This window comes from Ambystoma mexicanum, chromosome 6q (genome assembly GCF_040938575.1).
Source record: "Ambystoma mexicanum isolate Mex_15411 chromosome 6q, UKY_AmexF1_1, whole genome shotgun sequence".
NCBI lineage: Eukaryota > Metazoa > Chordata > Amphibia > Caudata > Ambystomatidae > Ambystoma > Ambystoma mexicanum.
In genome coordinates this window covers 1450562402-1450585986 of record NC_090937.1, presented here as the reverse complement: position 1 = coordinate 1450585986, position 23585 = coordinate 1450562402, and the positions used below count along the sequence as shown (strand labels likewise).

The 23585-nt window shown below is 45.4% G+C and overlaps 1 protein-coding gene across 4 annotated transcripts in view; it reads left to right on the top strand.

Annotated features, from left to right (window-relative positions):
* The window catches only part of MAEA (macrophage erythroblast attacher, E3 ubiquitin ligase), a 1045966-nt gene extending 1030121 nt beyond the window's left edge, over positions 1–15845 (top strand). For all 4 annotated transcript variants that reach the window (XM_069632159.1, XM_069632160.1, XM_069632158.1 and 1 more), the window contains one exon: positions 15083–15845. In XM_069632159.1, the coding sequence (XP_069488260.1) occupies positions 15083–15178 (96 nt within the window). In that variant the 3' untranslated portion in view covers positions 15179–15845. The remainder of the gene's footprint in view (positions 1–15082) is intronic.
* The last annotated feature ends 7740 nt before the right edge of the window (positions 15846–23585 follow it).

Sequence of the window (23585 nt, the reverse complement as noted above, 5' to 3'; positions counted from 1 at the left end):
CACCGAGACCACGCATTCAAGGTTTCAACCTGCAACATAGGAGAGGAGAACGGGGAGTTGGTGGTGCAAAAGCAGTGAGAAGAGGTATGCACCGAAGGGATGGCGGACAAACACGACAAACATAAAGGCCTGCAAACTACCATGGAGTCCTATGCCAAGAGTCAAGACGGCCGAGGAAAGGCTACGAGTGTAGCGGTGACACGGATGAGGCTGCTGCTCGACTAGAAACTGCTAACCAAGGCAACCAACACATTTTAAGCGCCATTGCAGTGCTGCAAGCGACACTAGAGGCCAAAATAGAGGAGGTTTGGGTCGATGTTGGACTGCTAGGGCAAGATGTACGTGGCCTGGCCTAACGAATAAGTAAACTTGAAACACAGGTCAATGAAAATACTACAGTGAGGGCACAAATGTCTGCAGAGTTGTACGTGCTACAACAAAAAGTTATTAGAGGACAGAGCGGAAGACGCTGAGGGAAGAGCAAGACGTAATAACATCAGGATTGTCGGCCTGCCAGAAGGCACAGAGGGTATGAACCCCACCAACTATATAGAGAACTTCCTTCTACAAGAACTATGAGCAGAGAATTTAACTTTGGGCTTCACCATTGAGAGAGCGCATTGCTCCCTAGTGAGACCACCACCTCCAGGCACCCCACCTAGGTCCGTCATAGCAGAAGTACTCAATTTCAAGGACAGGGAGAAAAAACTAGCGGTCTCCAGAAATCGTGGAAATATTCAATGGGTCGCCTATAAATTAGCATTTTTTCCGGACTATACGATCCAGACGCAGAAAAGACGTGCGCAGTTCATCATAGCGAAAGAAAGGCCTCAAAGCCATATATCCAGCCAGACTCAAGATCATGCACAGTGGAAAGGCCTTGTTTTTTTAATCACTAATTGAAGCACAGGACTGGATGCACAGTGTTCAGATACAGGCAAGATAGAACGCCCTTTGAAGACCCACAGAACACAATGACAACGCAAAATTACAACTCGCCACAAGATCACGAGCTGGCGGGAGTCCGAGAATCACAAGCGGGTCAAGTCTTAGCATGTGTAGCGTAGCTAGACAGTTTAAGTTATAGGGAGTTATGTACAGGGAGAGGGGAGAGGACTGGGGTATTAAGGGGAGGGGGGGAGAAACCTGATGGAAATAGAGAAATTCTTTTATGGATAGACAATAAAACAGTCTGGTGGTCAGATTTTACTGAACTTGCGTGCCTAGGTATGCAATGGCGGGGGAACTAAAGATAATGATCTGGAATGTGCGTGGACTAAATCTCATGTCGGAGATGAGACAAAGTAAGCATAACAATGTTACAAGAGACTCATTTAACTAACCAGAAACTGTTGAAACTGGCTGGAAAGTGGGGAGGGGTGGTAGCAGGGTGGTAGCAGGCTTGAACTATTCAACATATGCCAGAGGGGTCCTAATATGGATTGCTCCTTTCACCCAGTTCAAGGTTTTGCACACTAAAACAGATAATGAAGGCAGGAGGGGGTGGGTCTACAGTTTCTACTGGAAAACAGAACAGTTAACATAGTAAACACTTATGCGCTAATCAAGATGCCACAATCTTCTTTAGGTCCTTGTACACAGGGCTGGGCCTGTACAGAGATGGGGTTATGATATGGGCTGGAGACTTTAATTGTACCCTGAACCCCACTATAGACAGATCAGGCAACAAATTCAAAAGACTGGCCCTTCCAGCTAAAAAACTGAACACACGCCTATCCCAATTCCAACTAGCATAAATATTGAGGAGACTACACAAGGGTGATGGGGACTAGTCATACTACTCGGCCCCACATGGAGTATATACCAGGTTAGATTACCTGTTCACCTCCACGGAACACATAACTGAGTTTGCAAAGACCACATACTGTTTACTCTCAGATCATGCAACCCTTCTGCTTACATGGGCGATAGCGGCCCCTAGACCGCCCATACCAAACTGGAGACTCGGGGTGAAGCACTACTAGACGCTGCATTTCAAGAACACGTTAGAAAGTTCACAACAGACGATCCTTGATGCTGCGTACAAAAACGCGCGAGAAATGTTGTAATCAGTGCTAGAAACGAAGGAGCAGCTGTATGAAGACCCACCGCACACATACGGAACGGATCGCAAGGATCGAGGCCGGCACGCAGGACTTTGGAACTGAAAACAACAGCCCGTGTCTCGCCGAAACATAAAACAAAATGGCGGTCCACCCAGAACAAAGGAATGGATAGGGGTCGCTGAGGTCCGCAACACGCTTGCCGCTGGTGCGGATGCTGCCACCGTCAGCTGCGCGGGACCCGGTAAATGCAAGAGAGGCGCGAACGGATGAGGGAACCGGCACGCAAGGTATGCTGAGCGGGCCCCAGTGAGGACAAAGAAACCTGCAGAGGAGCGCCGCGCAGAGTTGGGAAGTGCCCCCTGGGTGAAGATGGCACGCATTATATGCGGGCTATGTCCATGGACGTTTAGATCTGCCGGCGCCCTGAACGGAAGACTCGAGGGAGGCCGCGCATGCTGAGGAAGATACATTGTGACAAGCGCCGGCGGACGCATCACGCGTGAGGACCTTGAGGAGTAGCAACATTGTGACCACAAGCTTACGAGGACGTGCTGGGGAGGGCTGAGCCCCAGAAGTGCTGGAAGGGCTCCACCTGAGCACACACAGACATCGTATGCACCCGCAGCACGCACAGAGAAAGTCTTAGAACAGAGGTGTGGGGGGGCCATGCGAACACCTGACGAAGGGTGCTCTGCAGAGAGAGAAGTGAATCTGCGTAGGGGGGATGCCCTGAGCCCCTCTATGGAAGTCTGCCTAAGGCTGATAGGGCAGGGGTTCCGCTCCAAAGCCCATCTGTGAACATCAGGCGCTGGCCTGAGAATCCCCTGTTCACCAGCCGGGTACTGTTGCAACTGAGCAGGCAGAGGGGCCCAGAGGGAAGGCCATACAAACGCCACAGCATAGGGGGCCATACCCCCCCCGAGAGACTTCTCCTGAATCAGCGGCAGAAGGGCACTAACACACTACATTGTCGCCCATCTGGGAATGCAGTTGGCACGGTAGGCGCTGGGAGACACTTGCCCCAGGACAGTTGAAGGGGGGACTCGGGGCACTCTTCCCATAATAAGCTGCGAAGACCACGGCCCGAGAGGACCACAGAAGTGAATTGCAGTGTGGCCAGTGGAGAGTTAAGCTCTGTGGAAGGTAACGGGCCACTGTGAGCGGAGCCACGCTTGGGCACATCGCCGGGCAACAGCGCTGTCCAGGGTGCGGGGCACGATCCTCCCGTATACCATAGACAGGCCGCCCCTGGATTTACAGGTGTGGATAGGAAGCTGTCGCTAACCGAAAGAATGTCCAGTAAGCCCTTGAGAACGAAGGCTAAACATCTCACGCTGGATGAATATGCCAGAACCCCGACTGGCCCCAAAGGAGCCAGGAGCAAAGATAAGATTCCAGCAGGGGGAATGGCCGCTGTGAGCACAAACCAGGAGGTCCTTGAGGCAATCGCGGCTCTGAAGGCGGCCTGGGAGTCCAAACTGCAATTGGCTGTGACGGAATTGAAAACGGCGATGGAGCTCCAAGTTGGGGCGGTGCAGGAAGATGTGAACCTCCTCAGGCAGGATGTTAGGACCCTGGCAGAACGCACGGAGACCCTGGAGAAAGAGATGGGACCAACCGCAGCGGACTGTGCTGCACACAAACGGGAGCTACATGCCCTGGTGCAACGAGTGGGCAATTTGGAGAGTAGGGCGGAGGAGGCAGAAGGGCGCGCTCGGAGGAACAACATTCATGTCGTTGGTCTGCTGGAAGTTCGTGGAAAACATGCTGCTACAGGAAATCACTGGGGGAACCCTCTCTCAGGGATTTGCCGTGGAGAGAGCACACAGGGCCCTGACAAGGAGGCCACCGCCGGGAAACCCGCCCACGCCAATGATCGCCAAGATCCTCAATTATCGGGATCGAGAAAGAATCCTTGAACACTTCCGTAAAGGGGGAACAATACAGCGAGGTGCGGCGAGCATCAATGCCTACCCGGACTATACCCTGCAGGTACAGCGAAGCCGCATGAACTTTGGATCGGTTAAGAGGAGATTGCGGGAAGCTGGCCACAAATACATGCTGCTCTATCCGGCCAAGCTAAAGGTTTTTTATAAAAGCAAGATGTTCTTCGAAACTCCAGAAGACGCCATGGGGTGGCTAGATATGCAGAGCTGCCCCCAAGAGCCAAATATCCAGAAAGAAGATGGAGCCGGACGAGATAAGTGAAGTTTGAGAATTGGTGGGACTGCGGAATGTGGGACTTGATTGTAGTCATTGATGCAGCTGGACGGCAGGTACGTCCTGGCTGGTGGGAAACATGATCCGTGTGCACGGATACTGCTGCGCGAGGAAGGAGCCTCCCGGGGCAGATCTTTATACCCCCATTTAGAGTTTAGTTAGGTCACTGTTAGTAAGGTGACACCCTGCTGGGTTCTCGGAATTGTGTTGCCAAGGGAGAGCCAAACGCGGGGATGCCTGAGATCCAGGGATGGAGCTGGGCAGTTAGTTGGGTTGGGGTGTTTAAGTTTAAATATGAGCCTTTGTAGAAGTACTACTATCAGGAATCTGTTTGGTTTGGGGGTAGGGCTGTGTGGGGGAGGTAAAGGGAACCATTAATAGACCATGGGGGACCTTAAGATATTAACATGGAATGTTAGAGGGCTCAACAGTTACTTGACGCGTAATAAGGTTATGCTGTATTTGAGGCGACAGAAGATAGACATCGCCTTGTTGCAGGAGACACACCTGACGAGGGAGAAAATGGAATTGGTGGGGAGGAAATGGAAAGGGATAGCGGTGGGCTCATCGTATTCTGCCTATGCATGGGGAGTGCTTGTCTGGGTGGCGCCGCATGTCCCATTTAAGGACCGAAGAAATTGTGGAAGCAGATGGGAGGTTGGTTATAGTTAGGGGGCTGTTAGAGAACAAAGAAGTATGCATAGTGAATACATACGCCCCTAACCAGAGCACGGCGGCATACTTTAGGATACTGTGTACCAGGTTGAGTGCGTGCGTGGGAGCTGTGGTGATTTGGGGAGGGGATTTTAACTGCGTCTTGAACCCAAGAGTAGACAGGTCGGATGAGGGGGCAGCCAGGCGCAGCCCAGCGGCTAAAGTGTTGCAGACGTTGCTAGCGGACTTTGGCTTGGCAGATGTGTGGACAGTAAAACACCCTGATGGGAGGCAATACTCGCACTATTCGGCTCCACATCAGCTACACACGAGGCTTGATTATATCTTTGCCACTCCGGACGTGGTTGCCGAGAGTATTCATATAGACTACAAAGCGAGGGTTCTCTCGGATCATTTGCCCCTGGTCCTCGGGTGGCAGTATTGCCCCCCAAGGGCGGGAATACCGACGTGGCGCCTCCGGGCAGAGGCGCTCAAAGACCCAGTTTTCAGGGAGGACATAAGGGATGAGATTATTGCTTACTTTGAGGTGAATACTGGCAGTGTGCAGTCGGCGGGCACTTTATGGGAGGCCTTTAAGGTGGTAATGCGGGGGATTGCCATTGCGAAGTCAAGGGGGTTGCTGGGCGGAGTTCTGGCTGACCTCCATAGGGCTGAGATCGAACTGGAGAGAGAGCTGGATGGAGGTGGGGCGGATACGGAGGAGATATTCAGATTGCAGCGGAGGTGCGTGGACTACTGGGACAGGCTCTGTAACTTAAACTATAAAAATATATAGAAAGGCAACACGCGGGAGGAGATAAAACGGGCCGGCTTTTAGCATGGTTGTATAAGAGCGAAACCCCTAGGTCCCCGATTCGTACTGTAACCAGTGAAGAGGACGAGACGGTAGACACTCAAGAAGGAGTAAATAGGGCATTTGCGGAATACTATACGGCTTTATATGAGGATGATGGGGGGAGCAGCCGAGAGGAGATTGATGAGGTATTGGAGGACAGGCCTGCCCAAGGTTAGTGATGAGGAGAGGCAGGAGCTAGACGCACCGATCACCCTTGAGGAACTGAACGAGACGGTGAGGCAGTTGCCCACCAGTAATGCCCCGGGGCAGATGGATTCCCTAGCAAATTCTATAAAATGTATGAGGAGGTGCTCCCACCCATGCTAGAAATGCTCAATGAGGCGTTTGAGGTGGGACGGTTGCCGGAGTCACTTAGGGAGGTGATTATTACACCGCTCCCCAAGCCCAATAAACCGGGACATAGTTGTGGCTCCTACAGGCCCCTGTCGATGCTGAACCAAGTAAGATCCTAACAGCGGTTCTGGCCAACAGAATGCGGAGAGTGATCGGCAAGTTAATTCACCCAGACCAAACGGGCTATGTCCCGAGTAGGAACATCACTCACAATCACAGAAGACTCCACCGAGTGGTTGAATGGGGGTGCAGTTATGACGGTGAAATGTCGATTGTGGCATTGGACGCAGTCAAAGCGTTCGATTCTGTTAAGTGGCCGTGGTTGCTGGCGGCCCTGCGAGGGTACGGTATGGGGCCAAGTTATATTAAATGGGCTGAGATGTTGTATAGCGAACAGATAGCCAGGGTTCATACGGGTGCAGTGGTGTCGGAAAGATGGCAGCTGGGGAGAGGGACTCGGCAGGGGTGCCCATGGTCCCCGATGCTGTACATTTTGGCCCTGGAGCCGTTAGCAATATACCTCAGACAACAATATGAACCGATTGGCATCGAGGCGGGAGGGGAGAGTCATCTCATATCCTTGTACGCAGATGATCTGTTATATCTAACGTACCCGGAGGAGAATCTTTGGTATATTTTGGAGGTGATGGAGAGGTATGCCGGGCCGTCCGGGATAGCGGTGAACCCTCGGAAATATTGCCTGTTTCCGCTAGATAGCTATGTGGGAAGGCCTGTAGAGAGGTTGCTGGTGTTGCAGATTCCGTGGGCGGTGAGTTCCTTCCGCTACCTGGGAATAGATGTATAGCACTCGATTGAGGAAGAGCACAGGCGCAACACTGAAATAGCCATAGGAAAAATCGGGAAATGCATGAGGTTTTGGGAGAGGTTGCCCCTAGTGATGATGGGCCGTAGTGCTATGCTTAAAATGGTGGTCCTGCCTCGGCTTTTACATTATTTCAACAATATCCCTTACATGATCCCTAAGAAATTTTTTGTTAAGCTGCACAGTATGTGCCGAGAATTTTTGTGGCATGGCACCCGAAACTGAATTGCATTATGGAAGCTGCAGAATTTCTATGAGAAAGGGGGTATTAAACTGCCAAATTTTGAAGCTTACTATGTAGCAGCGCAATTGCAGTATGTGGCTCAGTGGCTCACTGATGATGAGACCCCTGAACACAGGTTGTTCGGGAGGAAATGTGCTCCTTTTTATTTGCGGGAAATGATCTGGGTGGCTGGCTCGGATATGAGTGAGCGCCCTAGAATGCTGCTGTTGGGATGGAACATGTGGCGCCGAGCCTGCCGTATGATGGGGGACCCATTCCCATGTGTCCCACAGATTCCGCTGGTCGTGCTGGCAAAGGGGGACAAGCAACTGAGGGTAATCATTAGGACTTATTGGGAATCGGTGGGTCTAGTCACTTTGGGAGACATTTGGCAGGATGGGGCTATTATGGAGCGGGGGAACTTGGGGCAGCGTCAGGATTGCACGTAGGCCAATATGCCACTTATCACAGGGTGGTACAGGGGATTCGGAGTAGGTGGCCTGAAACCATCTTGGCGGAAGAGCCAGACACTACTGTCGGGGTGATATACGATACATCTGAGGGTGGGCATGAGGTGTCCAGGTTGTACGAGATGCTGATGACTAAGATCGGAAAGGACCTGCTGCATTTGAGATTAGAATGGGAAACTGAGATGGGAGCCCCGATGGAGGATGGGATGTGGGAACAGGCTTTGGGATATCATAAGAAGGTATCGAGAAATGCTAGGTTCAAACAACTACAGCTGTACATAACGCACAGGGCGTATATGACCCCCCGGAGAATATCAAAGTTCAGAAATGTTGGGCGCCAGGCTTGCCTTAAGTGTGATGAAGAAAACGCAGACAAGATCTGGCATATGTGCTCGCGAAACGAAGGATTGCCATGGGCTGGAAGGAATGTCATAAGCCTAGAGTGGAGGTTTGGTGGAAGGATTTACAAAAATACAAAAATGGGTGGAGGCTGAAACAGTGGTGTGGCAAGAGGCCAGTAACACGGGGGGGATGAGGAAATGGGCTCCCTCATGGCATGGAAACTGTTGATAGCTGAAATGTTTGGAGCAGTATCGGCCCCAGCGGAGTCTGAGAGCAGCGACGACCTGACACACAGAACAAATACTGAGGGCGAGGAACAAACAGGCTCAAAAGGGGGGGTGGAGGGAGAGTGCAGTGTTTGTTGTTAAATGTTCTTAACTATGTTTTGTTGTATTGTTTGGTTTGAATAAAATAAAAAAAAAGCTCACAACAGAGTTCATGGAGACTAACGAAAGGATTGTTGAACAGATTGGAACAGTGTGGGAAGCGTATAAGGTGGTAATAAGGAGTGAAATGATTGCCACAGCAGGGGGAGTCCGGAAATCCATTATCTGTAATTTAGAAAAGACAGAAAAGGAAATGGCTCAACTTGTGAGGAGCAATAGTAGAGGAGGAGAGCACTTGGATGAAGAGATGAGCCTTAGACAAGAGTGGCTGGCTCACTGGGACTGGCTGAGCAAGTTTAGTTACGTTAAGTATGCCGAAAGAACCCATGCACTAGCGGATCAACCCCGTAGAATGCTTGCCTGGCTTTATAAGTGTAATAACAGAAGGGTCGCAATATACTCTATAAAAACGGGCAAAGGCAAGAATGAATACACTCAATCAGGGCGTTAATGTAACATTTCAAGAATACGACTAAGATTTGTACACAGACACACATATGTACAATGACGAAACTCTTAGATACATTCAACTTAATACGCCTTCCAACTCTAGATGAGGAGCAGAAAGAGGGGCTTGAGGGATCCATCACTGCAGAGGAAGTGCTAGCCATGATAAGATCCCTACCCACAGGTAAATCACCAGGCAAGGACGGTTTGCTGGGAGTATATTACAAGGAATATGCAAGCATTCTGGCTCCGGTTTTAGCCCAAGTATATAATGAAGCCTTTGAATCTGGTCTCCTCCCAGATAGTATGAGGGAGGCCCTTATAATTCCATTGCTGAAGCCGCATAAAAAGTGCCACAGATTGTGGGCCCTACAGACCCCTGTGGCTATTAAACCAGGACAGTAAGATCCTCGCTGCAGTGCTTGGATAAAGACTGTGTAAAGTCATACATAAGTTAATACAACCTGACCATACAGGGTATGTCCCCACCAGGAACATATCCTGGAACTTAAGGCAGCTACATCACGTCACATATAGTACCAGGGACAGATGAGAAGATTGAGTGATAGCGTCGCATGATTCGACTTAAGGCATTCAACTCTGTCCACTGGGACTGGTTGTATGCTACAATGACAAAAATGGGGTTTGGCCCTAACTACTTGAGGTGGGTGTGATGGATCTATACAGAACCAATGGCAAGGGGTCAGGAATGGAACAACCTACTCGGACAAATGGTACTGCAGAAGGCTACTAGGCAAGGATGTCCATTGTCCCCAATGTTGTATATTATAGCGGTAGACCCAATAGCAGCGTACCTGAGACAGGAATACAGAGACATTGAAATAAATCTAGACGGGGTGGCACACATTGTATCCATGTACGTAGACGACATGCTAATATAGTTGCGAGATTTGGAGATTAACCTAGAGTATGTGCTGGAGGTCTTAGAGGGCTTTGTTACATTATCAGGGCTAAAGATAAACCAGGCCGAATCCACCTTGTTTCCTCTCGCCCAGTTGGTGAAGGCAAGGCAAACAGACTTGCCCGTGCTTCCACTGCCATGGAGCGTGTCGCATTTTAAATATCTAGGGCTAGACATATACCATGATCCCAAGGGTCTGACCTATGCAATTCTGGATCAAGCTACCTCTCTCTGTGATGGGCAGAGCTGCCCTCCTTAAAATGGTGGCCCTTCTTCGTCTGATGCACTGCTTCAGGAATGTCCCGTTTGACATATCCAGGAAGTTTTTCCACAAGTTGGAAAAGGATTGTAGGAGCTGTGTGTGGCAGGCACAGGGTGGCGCTACATACGTTGCAGAGACCATATGAAATGAGAGGGGTGAGGATAGCCAACTTTGAACTATATTACCTGTCATCCCAGCTACAGTATATGGTGAATTGGATGGCAGACAAGTCCACAGTTGATACTGTTCTCTTGCACCCTGCGATCGGGAGGCTACACCTGAGAGAGTTGTGTGGGTATCTGGGCACGACCTTGGGCATTAAAGTGTGGCACAAAGCATGTAAGGTCATGGGAGCAAAGGACCCAATCTCACTGCGGATGCCACTAGCGGCAGTAATGGCTGACAAAAGGGGACTGCAGGAGGGGGTCAGCGCACATTGGGAACTATAGGGGATAGCCACTATAGGAGACCTATGGGAGGGTGAAAACCAAGTACATTTTTCGGAATTCGACATCCACAGGTATACACAGTGGCCAATTCCTAATGCACATGACTATTCTAAAAACAATTAAATGGAGGTGGCCAGGGGTAGATGGGGCTCCGATAATTTATGAAGACATGGAAACTTTGCTAAATGTCTCTGAGGGTGGGCATGCTGTTTCAAGGCTGTCCGAGATCCTAATTGAGAGCACATCAAAGGTGGAATTGAACTGTACAGTGGGATGGGAGAAAGAACTAGGGCGGGCCTTTCAGGATAAAGCGCTGGGCACCATCATAGCATACCACATGAAGGTTTTGAGAAACTCTAGGTTTTAGATGCTCCAATTTTACATAACCCAAAGAGCATACCTCACACTTGAAGCAATGACCAAATCCAAAGGAACGGGTAGTCAAAAGTGCCCCAAATGTAGCGCTGAAAATGCAGCTATGACCCATGTCCTGCCATAAGGGATTTCTGGAATAATATAGCCACCAAAGTGTCAGTAGGAGGCACCATCCTAGCCATTCAGCCACCGTGCATATTGGGACAGTTCAAAAGAGGTGAGAAACAAAAGGCAATGGGTACGATCAAAGACCTCATATATGTATTAGCAAAGCGTAGCATTACCATGATGTGGAAAGCCAAAGGCACCCCAAGTGTGAATAAGTCGTGGGAAGACTTGAAAAAATGGTCTACAGCCTAGACAGGAGTATGGGAGAAGGCGATGAGGGAGCAGAAACAGGTACCTGGACCGGATTTAATGCAATGGATAACCCTAACTCTGATCATGTTTGGTCAGACCGCAGATAATGACTAGGCTCAGATGTAATATTCCAAGATGTAAGATCACCAGATCCACTGCAAATATGGTATACTGTTTAAAGGCTTGTGATGGTGGGGAGGGTTGTTGGGATTAGTTGGAATGGTTTAAAGTTTAAGTTAAATAACACTGTCATAACAGAAGATTTATTGAAATGCCATAGGTGTAAGTTAAGTAAAACCAGTAAAAGATATTAAAAAAATATATATATATTTTTGCTCTTTTTTTTGGTCACCAGGTATATGCTTAACTACTCACAGAATGTGTTGTGTATCGTTCACCAGACCTTTTTTTGACAGGTCTGTTTGTTAATTTTATATTTATTAGAAAACTGAGTGATGCCAAGGTCCAAATTTGTATTTAGTCTAAACCTAAAGCAGAAACCCATGCTCTTTTATGAAGGGCATTGATAGTTTGTAAGACCTGTGATGTGCTTAAAAACAACCTATGTTGTACCACTAGTGAACATCTGCCAGCTATCAAAAAGCGGTAAAGGTTTTTGATTTCCACCTTCAAGCATGAAAAGTATTTTTCAGCTGAAGTTTGGGTTCCCATGGTTAGAAAAAACATGTTGACAGAATTGGTGGTGTGTTTGCCGCTTATTCATAGAGACAGTTGCAGAAGAGATTATGTTTGAGAAACCGTCTTCGCCTCGCTATTTAGACTACCACTTCTTCCGCGAGTATAGTCCACGGCACACGTGATTCCTAAACTTGTGGTAGGACTGCACGTTGCCCATTGTGTCTGTCACTGACTTGTAAACATGTGCACTGAACCATGGTTGGGGGTTGTTCCAAGGCGGAACAGCACTGTACCAAAGAACTGGTGCTTTGTATTCCACTGTATTGCCGATCTTACTGTTGAAGTGTCTGATGATGGGAAAGTCATTGGCATGGCAGCCAACAGTGGATCCAGGACTGTAGCTGCAAACCCTAATGCTTCAGAGCCTGCAAATCCGCTTTGCAGAGGACAGGGACCCTGGTTGGCTTTCCTGTTGGAATGGATGTTTCATAGCATGGTGAGTTGGCCCTCCATACAGAGGAAAGAAAAGGTGGCTGGAGATAATCTATAATCCCCATCAATGCTAGGGAGGGACATGTGGCCTTACACCGGAGCAATGGTGATGAGTGGGAGATTAGGGTACAGCACTCTAACTTCCCTGATGGAGGATTTTGTGGGAGTCCCTGGAAGCAGGCACTTGGTGAGTGGTGTTCGTTTGGCTAACAAGAGACCAGAAAGATTGGGTTAGGTTGACTGTTTCCTCCCTTTCCCTTTGCATCCTATTGCCATGGTGTAGCACTGCAGCTCCTTCAGTGTTCTGATTGCCCCACAGACTAAACTGGGGCCCTCTTCGTTATTAGTAGAGTCCTTCGGGGGCAATGTACGTACACCACACTGGATGCCGTTGTTATGGTTTCAACATTGTATTTACTGTGCTGCCTCCATTTAGCCTAGGATTTGCATTCCAGCAGCAGCAGTAATAGGGCTTAGCTGTATCATGCCTTCTTGCCAGGTCTCATTATCGTATTGATAAGTTCTATTCCTCATATTTCTGTACCAGCTTGTAGCTTAAGGTGCAGGCATTGGTCTTTAAACATGACACCCTTTTTCATTTCTTCCGGTCTCTTTGGCAAAGGCTCCAAACAAATCAAAGGGCCCGACATCAACAGATACAAAACTACTGATTCAATCCCAGGAACAAGTCAAAAAGCTTCCACAGCAAACCATGGCTCAGATACACTCAACTGCTGAAACTCGATTGGATGGATTTCTTGCCACAAAATAGGACGTATAGCAGGTGCTTAGAGAACTGAAACAATAAATGTACGTGAGCCTAGAGAAACTCTCTAAGTAGATTTCAGACTTATCTTTGTGGCTGAAAAAACAGCTTGTCGAATTCCAGAACACCTTTTGCGATCAGACAAATGTATAGGTGGTGCTGGTTTGAGGCCCAACTGAAATCCGTCCTCTTGAAACAAGAATGTGCAGAGAACTGCTTGTGCTCCAAAAATATCGGCACTAAGCATGTTCCTGATCATGACCTTGAGGAATTCGTTCAGGACCTCTTTCGGAGGTTGTTGCAACTTCTTGATATGGCAGAGTTGACAAAGGATCTTACAGATAGGATCTACTCTAGTTTCTAGCAAAGGAAATACCTCATCCTTGATGTACTATGCTGAGTGCAATTGTAACAACAGAAAGAGAAAGTTATAGCTGCAGCGAGAAGGTCTGGAGAAATAAATTCAGGGATGCCTCCCTCTTACATTATAACAGGACCTTGCTGATGGCTACCCTCATTCTGACAACAAGCTAGCTCATAGACAAGGATACCCCCATTAAATATTGATGGGGGTATCCTTAAGTTCTTTTTTACCCATTGTGGGCAAACTCCTTCCATCGCTGAAGAAGAGGATAGAAATATTTGAGCTGATAAAGAATCCTGATAAGCCATCTGGAAATGATCAAGCTGCCGGTGCTTAGGATGGGCTGAGAATGATGCAGAAGGAGTAGGGCAAGGGCTAAATGGAAAACAACCTTTGGACAGCAGCAGCAAGAACATTTCTTGCAGGACTCAGAAATAATCAGATAAAATAATATATGTTCTTGCTTCTAGACCTATACTCTTATCTTACTATGGCATGCTCATGTTTAATTACATCATTCAGGGAATCACCCTTTCCAACTTGCATTTTTTAGATTGAGATTTAAATTGTTTACTGTGAATACTTTGGTTGCAGTTTATTGATGAAGTACCCTAGAAGTTCTGTTCTGAATTGGAGGTTGTGGTGATTACCCGGTGGGGAGGACTGTTGTGGGTGTTGCCAGGCAGACATGGATTACCACATTGGGACAGATGTAGCATGTTGATTATATCTTCACATTAAGAATCAGATTAAGGTGGCTTGTGATTTTTATTTTTTTTGCTTCCATTTTTTTTATTCGTTATGATCTAGTTGTGATTTTGAGTGTAGTGTTGAACGTACAAGGGCATGGGGTGGTTCTCTCTGGGCAATACGCATTGTCCATAAAAAGCTTTTCGGTTGTTTAGATTTAAGAAAGCGTTGCTGCTGAGAGGAAGGTGGATTTTGCAGCATTAGTGGCAACCATTCATTGATCTGTAGTTGTAGAGAACAGAGAAATGGAGGCTGTGCATATTGTGTGTATTCTGGTGGTTTATTTGAGGACTTTGGTCATAACACTGGAAGAGAGAGAGGTTTGAGGTGGGTCAAACGTCTGACGTATATGGTAGCTCATTCTTTGTGCAAGGAAGTAGAGATGCTGTTACCGGCTTCCTGTGAATGCCCTAGTGCCTTCAGTTAAGGTATTTCTGGGACCGTATTAAAGCGGGGAGGTCAAGTTGTTGGGGGTCGGGGTGTTTTTGGATTCTCTTTCTTTAGGGACTATGACAAAGTTTATAAAATAATTAAGAGTAATTCGACAAGTTCGCCGCACATAACTTTTAAAGCATTTTCATAAGCCTTGCAAGTCTGACCTTTCACACACAATTGTGCTCTTTCAAGGGTAACCAAGAAGTCATAACAGAATTTAAATTACCAAATTTAAAACACTGTTTAGTCAGAAAAACGGAACCAATACTTAATGTACTTATTTAAACGAACATAACGATGCTCAGGTTTTAGAATTTAACAAAATGTTTGGTATGACCAGTAATTACTGTACGTTGAGCCAAGTCAATATGCACTGTTACCCTACCACACTTTGGGATTACTTATAAAGTTTTCTTCTTTTTTCCAGTCCCTTCTTTCTATCCGTCAAGATGACAAAGTTATTTGCCCAAGGACCAAAGAGGTTTTCAACTTCTCGCAAGCTGAAAAGGTCTACATCATGTAGCTGGAAGGATCAAGTCTGTGACAAAGTGGCGCTGGGGATTGGTGCTGCAAAGGGCGATGTGCCCTGCCAAGGCATCTGTAACGTGGCAAAGAAGCATAACTGGCTACCTAGAGGATCACACCTTCCTGGGGTAGCATGTTTCTTGCGACCAAAGATCAATGAGTAACAATGAAATCTCCATAGAGAAGAAATTTGAACTATAAAGTTTGTACTTAAAAACAAATATTTTGATTGTAAGGGTTTTGTAACATTACAAGTATGCTTCTGAACTATGATTTCATGCGAAAAGTACATTTTCTTTGAGGTTGTATTAGTTATGTGCATAGGGCTCAATATATCAGTAGTGCTTCTGCCTTATTCCTAGCTTTGAGAATGTACTCCCATGAAAATAGCTGACATTTCTTTTGCAAATTTGAAGTTTCTGAAAACTCTTGAAAAGAGATTACAAACATTTTAAAGTCTCAATATTACACATTAAATGAAAAATTAGTTTTAACCAGTACAGAAAACATCTTTAAGACTTTGCACAATTAAGGCTTGAGTCTTAAAAAAGAAAAAAACTATTGTAGAGGTTTGTATTTAGTAATTATTTTTGCATGTTTGTATTGATTAGAAAATAAAGAATTAACCTTGTAAAACCTGTAAATAAATATTGCTTTTGATTTTGTATTTGTTGATGAATGACGATGATTTAAAACTATTGTTTGGCCCCATTTCTAACAGTAGTCACTGGTAGTCATTCAACATATGGGATTATACAAAATATACCAACACATAATTTTATATTTAGGCGATGCACATTGAAGCAGCCTACACTTAACTACCACAGACTTTAAGACAGAGCTATTGTTTTTTGCCAAGTGAGTAGCAGCACACACAGGGCAGGTCTGGAAGACATAAAGAGATGGAATCTTTGGTAGGACGTAAGGCAGTCCTTTTTCTTTTGGTGTTAATTTAAGTCTGAAAAACCGCACATTTTAAGGAGGCTGATTCTAATGGGGGATGAGTTTAACTATAGGCTCGGATTCTTAAAATGTGGCTGGGCTCTTGATTTCGAATTCAGAATAAGAATCTTAAATGGCATTCCTGTTTACCTAAAGGTTTCTGTTTTTTGGGGAAATGTTATGTTTTATGAGTGCCCAGATTATTTGTGGTCAGAATTATCAGGAATTCAATAGCTGGAATGTCAGAGCTGAAAAGGAGCTTCAGCCCTATCTTTTCCATGTAATGGATTAGACAGACAACATATTTTTGGAGTTTGAACATACCCATGTTATGGGTTATATTTTAGTAGTTTTGGATTGTAAGAAAGTGGGTCCCACTGTTTCGATGTAGTTGTGTGACACAAGTGTTTCGGCTGAACTCTGCTGTACCAGTACCCTGTGAAGAGGGTGTAACACTGGTGATATTTGCTGTGTAAGCCTGGACCTTGGCAACACATGGATATTCCTATGTTAAATCTTCCAGAGATCCTTCTGAGGAAAATGTTGCTTCCTAGATGAATGGAGATGTCCTAAATTAATCATCATGGTATGGTAATTGAATAGAACAAAGTTGAATTAGTGAGAATTTGGTCCAGCCTTAACTTGGGTACCCAAATAAGTCTGTTATTTTATTTTTTTAAATGTTGTTTTGATGTGTGCCACATATCAAACTTTTCATATATCATTCACTAAGACAAATAATAATACGTTTATTCAAATAAAAGAATAAGCAACAAAATATACCAGCAAATTCTCCAACTCAAGAAGAGTTCAAAGATTTTTCAACTATTGACCAGATTCGACACAAAGCAATCTGTAATTTTCTTTGTTTTCCTTTTTTGTGATGGCTGAGCAAAATGTCAACCTTTCAATACATGCAATAAAACATTACAACACAATTTACAACACTTTTCCCTTGAATATTCTTAAGTTTATCAACATTTAATAAAAACATTGTTTCATAAGTTATTAAATAAAATTATATTACAATTCTTATAAAATTTCACAGAATTAACAATTAAAACATCCATTTGATGGTCTCCTTTACAAATGCCTGGTAAAATTTTTAACAATAATACAAATCTTATTACTGCTAAAATCATCGACACCCTATGACCACTAAAAATCATTCGCCATACACAGTGTTCTGTTCAATCTCTGTAGTTTTTAAAAAAACATTCTAAAAAATGCCTCCTTTGTATCTTCAACTTCGGACAGGCTACCACTATGTCTCATGGTCTCAGCTATTTGCCGATATATTTCAAAAAACCTACATATTCTCTGTTCACCCAGTAGATTTAATCTAGTGCCTATGATCTCCCTAGTTGGCTAGAGTTTCCACTTGAGTCGTAAAAACCATGCTCTTTTGGGCTTGGGGAATTTTACCAGATGCAATGGTAATTTGGAAAACGTTTTTCTCATAAAAAATTACTTTTTTAAAATTATAACCATTATGTACTTCCCATGTTGTTCTCCAAACATAGGCCCATAGTTGTTTTTGCCCGGTGTGGGTTAGTCAGTAAGTAAGTCTTGTGTAGTATCTGCCAATGTAGCTGAGCAATCTCTCTCCCAGGTCTGAAGTGAAGTTGCATAATGTTTACCCAGATGTTGTGCTATTGTCGGTATAATAGTATAGGTTTTATACCTATCTAACATACTTTCTAAGTAAGGATAAGGACCTCCATTTTACCATAACCTCTAAAGATAGTAAACCTAGCTCGAATTGATATTGTTTATTTGTAAAGCACCTATACACAAAGCAAGTGTTTCCAAGTGTGCGCTCAAGGAGGGAGGAAACAATTGGAAAAACAAGACCTTCAGAGCCCTTGAATTTCTGAATGATACAAGTCTACACTAGGTGGAGTAGGTGCTTGGCACAAGTGCATACAAACTATTAACAGTGTAGATAACAGCAAATAGGCCTGACAACGATCCTACAGGTTTTCCAAGTGCATTGAAGCACAACCATGCAAGGAGGGGAGACGAGGGAAAAGCAGGTACACAATCTTCAAGGCATGGTACATTCAGATTGTCCAAGTGCGCAGACAGGTGCTGGGGAGGGGGGAGAGACAAGTGCAGAGGAGGTTGGGGGGGGGGGGCCCGGTCAGTCAGAGCTGGGGTAAGTGCTGAAAGATGCCACTCATGGGTCAATTGACCAAGTGCAGTAATAAGGCAAGTGTAAGGCCCGGAGGCAAGTGTGAGAGGACTGGTGAGGGTGCCAGGGACCTGTGAGACTCTGGGGTACACTAGGTGGCCAGTCAGCGGGCTTTGCAGAAAAGAAGTGAGAGAGTGATAGAGTGGAGAGAGAGGTTAGCATGGGTAGAGGGAGAGAGAAGGAAGAGGACAAGAAGAATGTCTTAAGTAGTTTCCGGAACTTAAGGAGATCTGGTTCAAGACTGAGGGTGGCAGGGAGGCTATTCCAGAGGGCGGCCCCTGCAGAGGATAAAGATCTCCCTCCAAATCTCTGCTTGAAACACCGGCTCACTCACAAAAGGTTGGAGGTAGATGAGAGGAGAACTTGGGAATGAAAGTATTTAGGTAGGCATTGTTGCAAACCATGCCTACCCAGGCCCCAGAAAGCATTGTGGACAATGCAGAGGGTCTTGACCTTGATCCTTGCAGCCACGGGAGCCATTGGAGTTATTTCAGCGCTGGAGTGATGCAGTCCCTGGGCTTGAGGCCAAGGATAATGCTTGCGGTTCTGTTCTGGATGAGTTGCAGAGGGCGCAGAGGCAGGGAGGTTGAGAAAGAGGCTGTTGCAGTAGTACAGCCTTAAGAGAACCAGTGCTCTGGAGACAGAGAGCCGCTGGGGGAAGGTGAGAAAAGGAAGAGTACCTCTGAAGAGGTGCAGCTAGTAGTTGGAGTTTGAGATGTCTAAGATGTGAGTGTAGAAGGAGAGAGTGGAGTTGACGACGACCACAAGGTTTTTCGCCACGCAGTTGGGTGCTGGCACAGGGCCAAGGGAGGCAGGCCAGAGTGAGAGTAGGAAAGCGGGAGCAGGAATCACAATGTGAACGATCTCAGTCTTACTGGTGTTTAAGCAGAAGTCATTTGCAGCACACCATGACTGAATTGCCGACAGATGGTCAGATATGAGTGCGGTAGAGGAGGTGGCTGAGGGTAGCCTGAAGGAGAGTTGCGTGTCATCCGCATAACACTGGAAGTTGGAGATGAAAGTGGCAATCAGACCTGTAGACATTGAAGAACCAGGGGGATAGGTAAGAACCCTGGGAAACGCCACAGGTTAAGAGTGATAGTAGAAAGTACCCAAGTTCTGCCTGGGATGGACGGTCGGGAAGGAAGGAGGGTAACCATGCCAGAGTCTGACCTGCGATTCCCAGGTTGTCACGGAGACGTGCAATCAGGATGTTGTGGTTTACTGTGTCAAAAGCAGAGGAGAGGTCAAGAATAATGAGGACAGTGGGAGTGTTGGTGTTGAGATTTGAGAGCAGGTCTTCGCAGGTGTTCAGAAGAGCAGTGTCCGTGCCTCCGGATGCTCTAAAGCCAGACTGATGGTCGTGGAAGCAACCAGCAGATGTAATGTGGAGGGTAAGCTGAGAGAAAGCCAGCTTCTGCAGGTGTTTGCCCAGGAAAGGAGTGATAGAGTCAGGGTGGTAGTTTGCCGGAAAGGAGGGGTCGGCAGAGGGTTTCCTAAGTAGAGTGCACACGCGAGTGCTTAAGAGAAGTTGGGAACACTCCAGTGGCAAGAGAGCTTGCAGAGGTCAACCAAGTCTGGAGCGAGAGTCAATGTTGTCCTTAATGCTTTTGGAGGGGTAGGGCGTCCACATGTTTGGATGAAGCATTCATAGACCGCACTTGTCTGGTGACCTCATCAGGTGTGACGGGAGTGAGAGAAGAGAGAAGTGGTGGAGTGGCCAAGGGAGGCTCCAGAGGTGTTGGTGTATGATGTGGTGTGGAAGAGAGCGAGGAAAGGATATCCAGGGTTTGTAAGGTAAAGTGTGCAGCCAGGGCCAAGCACAGGTCCTGGGTGGGTGTGACTGAAGAGGAGACTGCTGCAGGATTGGCCAGTTCCTTACAGACTTTAAAAAGTGTGGCTGTGTTGTTTGATGCCACAGAGATGCAGGATTGAATAAATACTCTTTTCTTGGATTGGATGCAGCCCTTACACTTATTGTAAGAGGATGGCCTACGCTGCATGATTTGAGAGTCAGCAATTGTTAAGATAATTGGCACGCCTTACAGACATAGATAAAAGCATTAATACGCGACCTCATCTTGTAAGCAACTATGGGGAATTGGTTCTTGTGATAATTCAAGACAGGATAACGCCTGCATAAAGATCTTGGCAAGCGACAATAAGGCAATATGAGGTATGAATAGAAGACATGGGACACATTTGATTATTATCGAAGGACATTGATAACAAGAGCAGCACTTTATGAGACTAGTTTCAGTTGAAAGATAACTGTACTAGCAATATAACCAAACTTGTATCCGGGCTTGGGACAGATATGAAGAGTATAACAACAATAATTAAGACAAACTATGGGAACATGTCAGGACTAACCCAAAAACATGAATAGTATTAATTGATCACTAGACATATTAAGAAATAGGAATGAATAATCATAGATGTAAGCATGGAGTGGTTCTGTAAGTTTGAGACACTGGTTTGTATGACACATGACCAATACATTAGAGGTGGGATTCAAACCCAGGAATTCGTAAGGAACCAAGATCACATCTAACATGGAATCATTACTAATTGGACTTATGGTAAGAGACAACTATCTTGACTACCAATGGATGTTAGATAATTATGGACAATGTAATTATAACAGACCAATTTATTGGGTCTACACACAAATTTGAACAGAATTACTCACAAATTGGCTGTAATTGCAAGGCCATGTCTTTGGGAAATATAAAGTATATGATGTGCTATGTCGAGACACTGTTAAACATTTGGGATTCTATTGTAATATTGGAGAGCATATCATTTATTTTGGGGTACAGTGAGAGTGTTTGATCATGATTAATGAGGTACTGTTAAAACCAACATGTTTTTGATTTCACACAAGATTATTCACAGATTTTGACACATATGTGCCTTTTTAGTTTATTTTATTATTTGTTCATATTTTTCTTGCTTTTCTTGAACCCTACTCATCCTAACCCACCACCCCTGCCCATTCTCTGTCCTTACACATCACAACATGTGTGTACATGCTGGTTTGTATATATGAAGTGAATATGAAATATGCCCGGATTTGAAAAAGGCTCACAAGGAGCTGAAACACGTGTCTTGAACAAGGGCTCTCCTTCGGGAGATTGGTGATCCACACTTATAAACCTTTGTGAACCATAAAATTAGAAAGTGAAATCAAACTAAACCTTTGTGGCGCAGTTAATGTGTGAAAGCAACAAACCTATGCTTAACCTCGGAGGTGGGGTAGTGGTTCCTCCGAACACCCTTTAACACACATGCAACACCTCTATAACGATGATTAAAGAGGTTGCAAGGCCGAAGAAGTTTACACCCCAAAACAAACCCCCCATCAATCGTACTACTACAGAGGTGGCTCAACAGTCTTGCAGGCCATATCCAGGAAGCTATTTGCCAAGAAACATGGCAGAATATATTCTGAGCAGAGAAAAGGATGCTACATACCTGTTTGCGCCAAAAGGAAGTACATCTCAGATTTAAATGTATCAAATTGGAAAGGGCTTGTAGAAGAATAATAGATAAATACTGGGAAATAATTTCACTAAAGAATTACTTAACCAAGAAGCAAATTCCTAGAGAGTTGCTAATACTTATTTTTTCAGACTTTTCTAAAGACGATGAAAAAGATTTGGCAGAGCAGTGGGAACATAATCTCAACAGCACAAAGAATATGCTAGAACTATAGTGGAGCATGCCACAAGGGAGCATAAGCATGCAACAGAACAGATAGTGGAAATATAAAAAGGACATTATTTATTTGGTCATTTGTATCACACTCAAAGTCCAGAGGCAGCTAGGCACAGGTTACATACTTAAGAAGATGGTTACAATCGTTTGAAGCATATCATCAGGTTACACAGATTACACAGTACGATTTTTACAAGAAAATCAATATCAATTTATATACAATTATATACACAGGTACTCAGTCAGTGCTAGAGTAGCTGATGTGGGAGTTCTGTCCTGAAGAGTAATGTCTTCAGGTGTTTTCTAAAAGACCCGAATGAGGTGTCGTTTCTGAGATGGGTAGGGAGGGCATGCCACAATTTGGGAGCTATCGTGGGGAAGCTGGCTCTTCCAACTTTCGGTCTTTTGAATGGTGAGCAGATTAGTGTATTGGGCGCAGGTTGGTCTGTTGGAGTGGGCTTTGCAGATGAGGTTGCTGAGATATGGGGGTGCTTTGTTTGTAATACATTTGTGAGTGAGCGTCAGGATTTTAAAGTTAATTCTGTCCTGGAGAGGGAGCCAATGAATCTTTCTCCTGGTGGAGGAAATGTAATCATGTCTAGGAATATTAAGGGCAGCTCTAATAGCATTGTTTTGGACAACCTGTAATGTTTTGATGTTTCTTGAGCTAGTGCCTGCAAATACAGAGTTGCAGTAGTCTATCCTGGATAATAGCAAGGCTTTAGCTAGGGTGACCGTATTGTCAGCAGAGAGGAATGGTCTGCTAGCTCTTATTAATTTGGTGGTGTTGGCTGCTAAGGAGACAACAGCATTGACCTGTCTAAGGTAAGGGAGGAGTCAATATACACCCCCAGGGTTTTTATTTCTTTGGTGACTGTGATAGTATTGCCGGCGATAATGAATGACTTGTAGGTCTGGGGGAGGTCAAGTTTAGTTTTGTTGCCGATAAGGATTAGTTCAGTCTTATTTTTTTTTATTTTTTTTTATTACGAGTATATAATCACCGAAGTGATTTTTACAAGAAGATGAAGAAGGTAACGTAAGATTTCAAAAGTAAAAGCGAAGGTAAAAGCAAAAATAGTAGTAGAAAAAGTAAAGATAGAAGATGAAACTGTGGGACTGGTTAACAATGAAAGCCAGAGTGGAAACACAGATGGTAAAAGTGAGGACGAAGGCAAACAGAACAGGACAGAAGAGGATCACTCCCCACAATCTCCATTCTGGAGAGGCTGCAGTGGTGCTTGTGGAAAGATCTGGTCCAAAATGTTTGTGGCTGCTATGGTCCAGGAAGGTCTCAAGCCTCCTATTAAGCGTTCCCACCAAAGATCTTCTTCCCTCAGGTAGGCATTCTTTAGATGGTGCAATATATATGGGGATCTAAATTTGTCTGTACCAGGACACAATAGCAAAAGATGACGTAATGTTTCTGGTTGGTCGGGGTCGTTACAAAAGCGGCAGGTGTTAGATGGTGAAAGACCAATTGAATGTAAAATTTTGTTTCTAGGTAATAAATTTAACCTTGCACGAAGAAGTGTATTCCGAGTTTTTC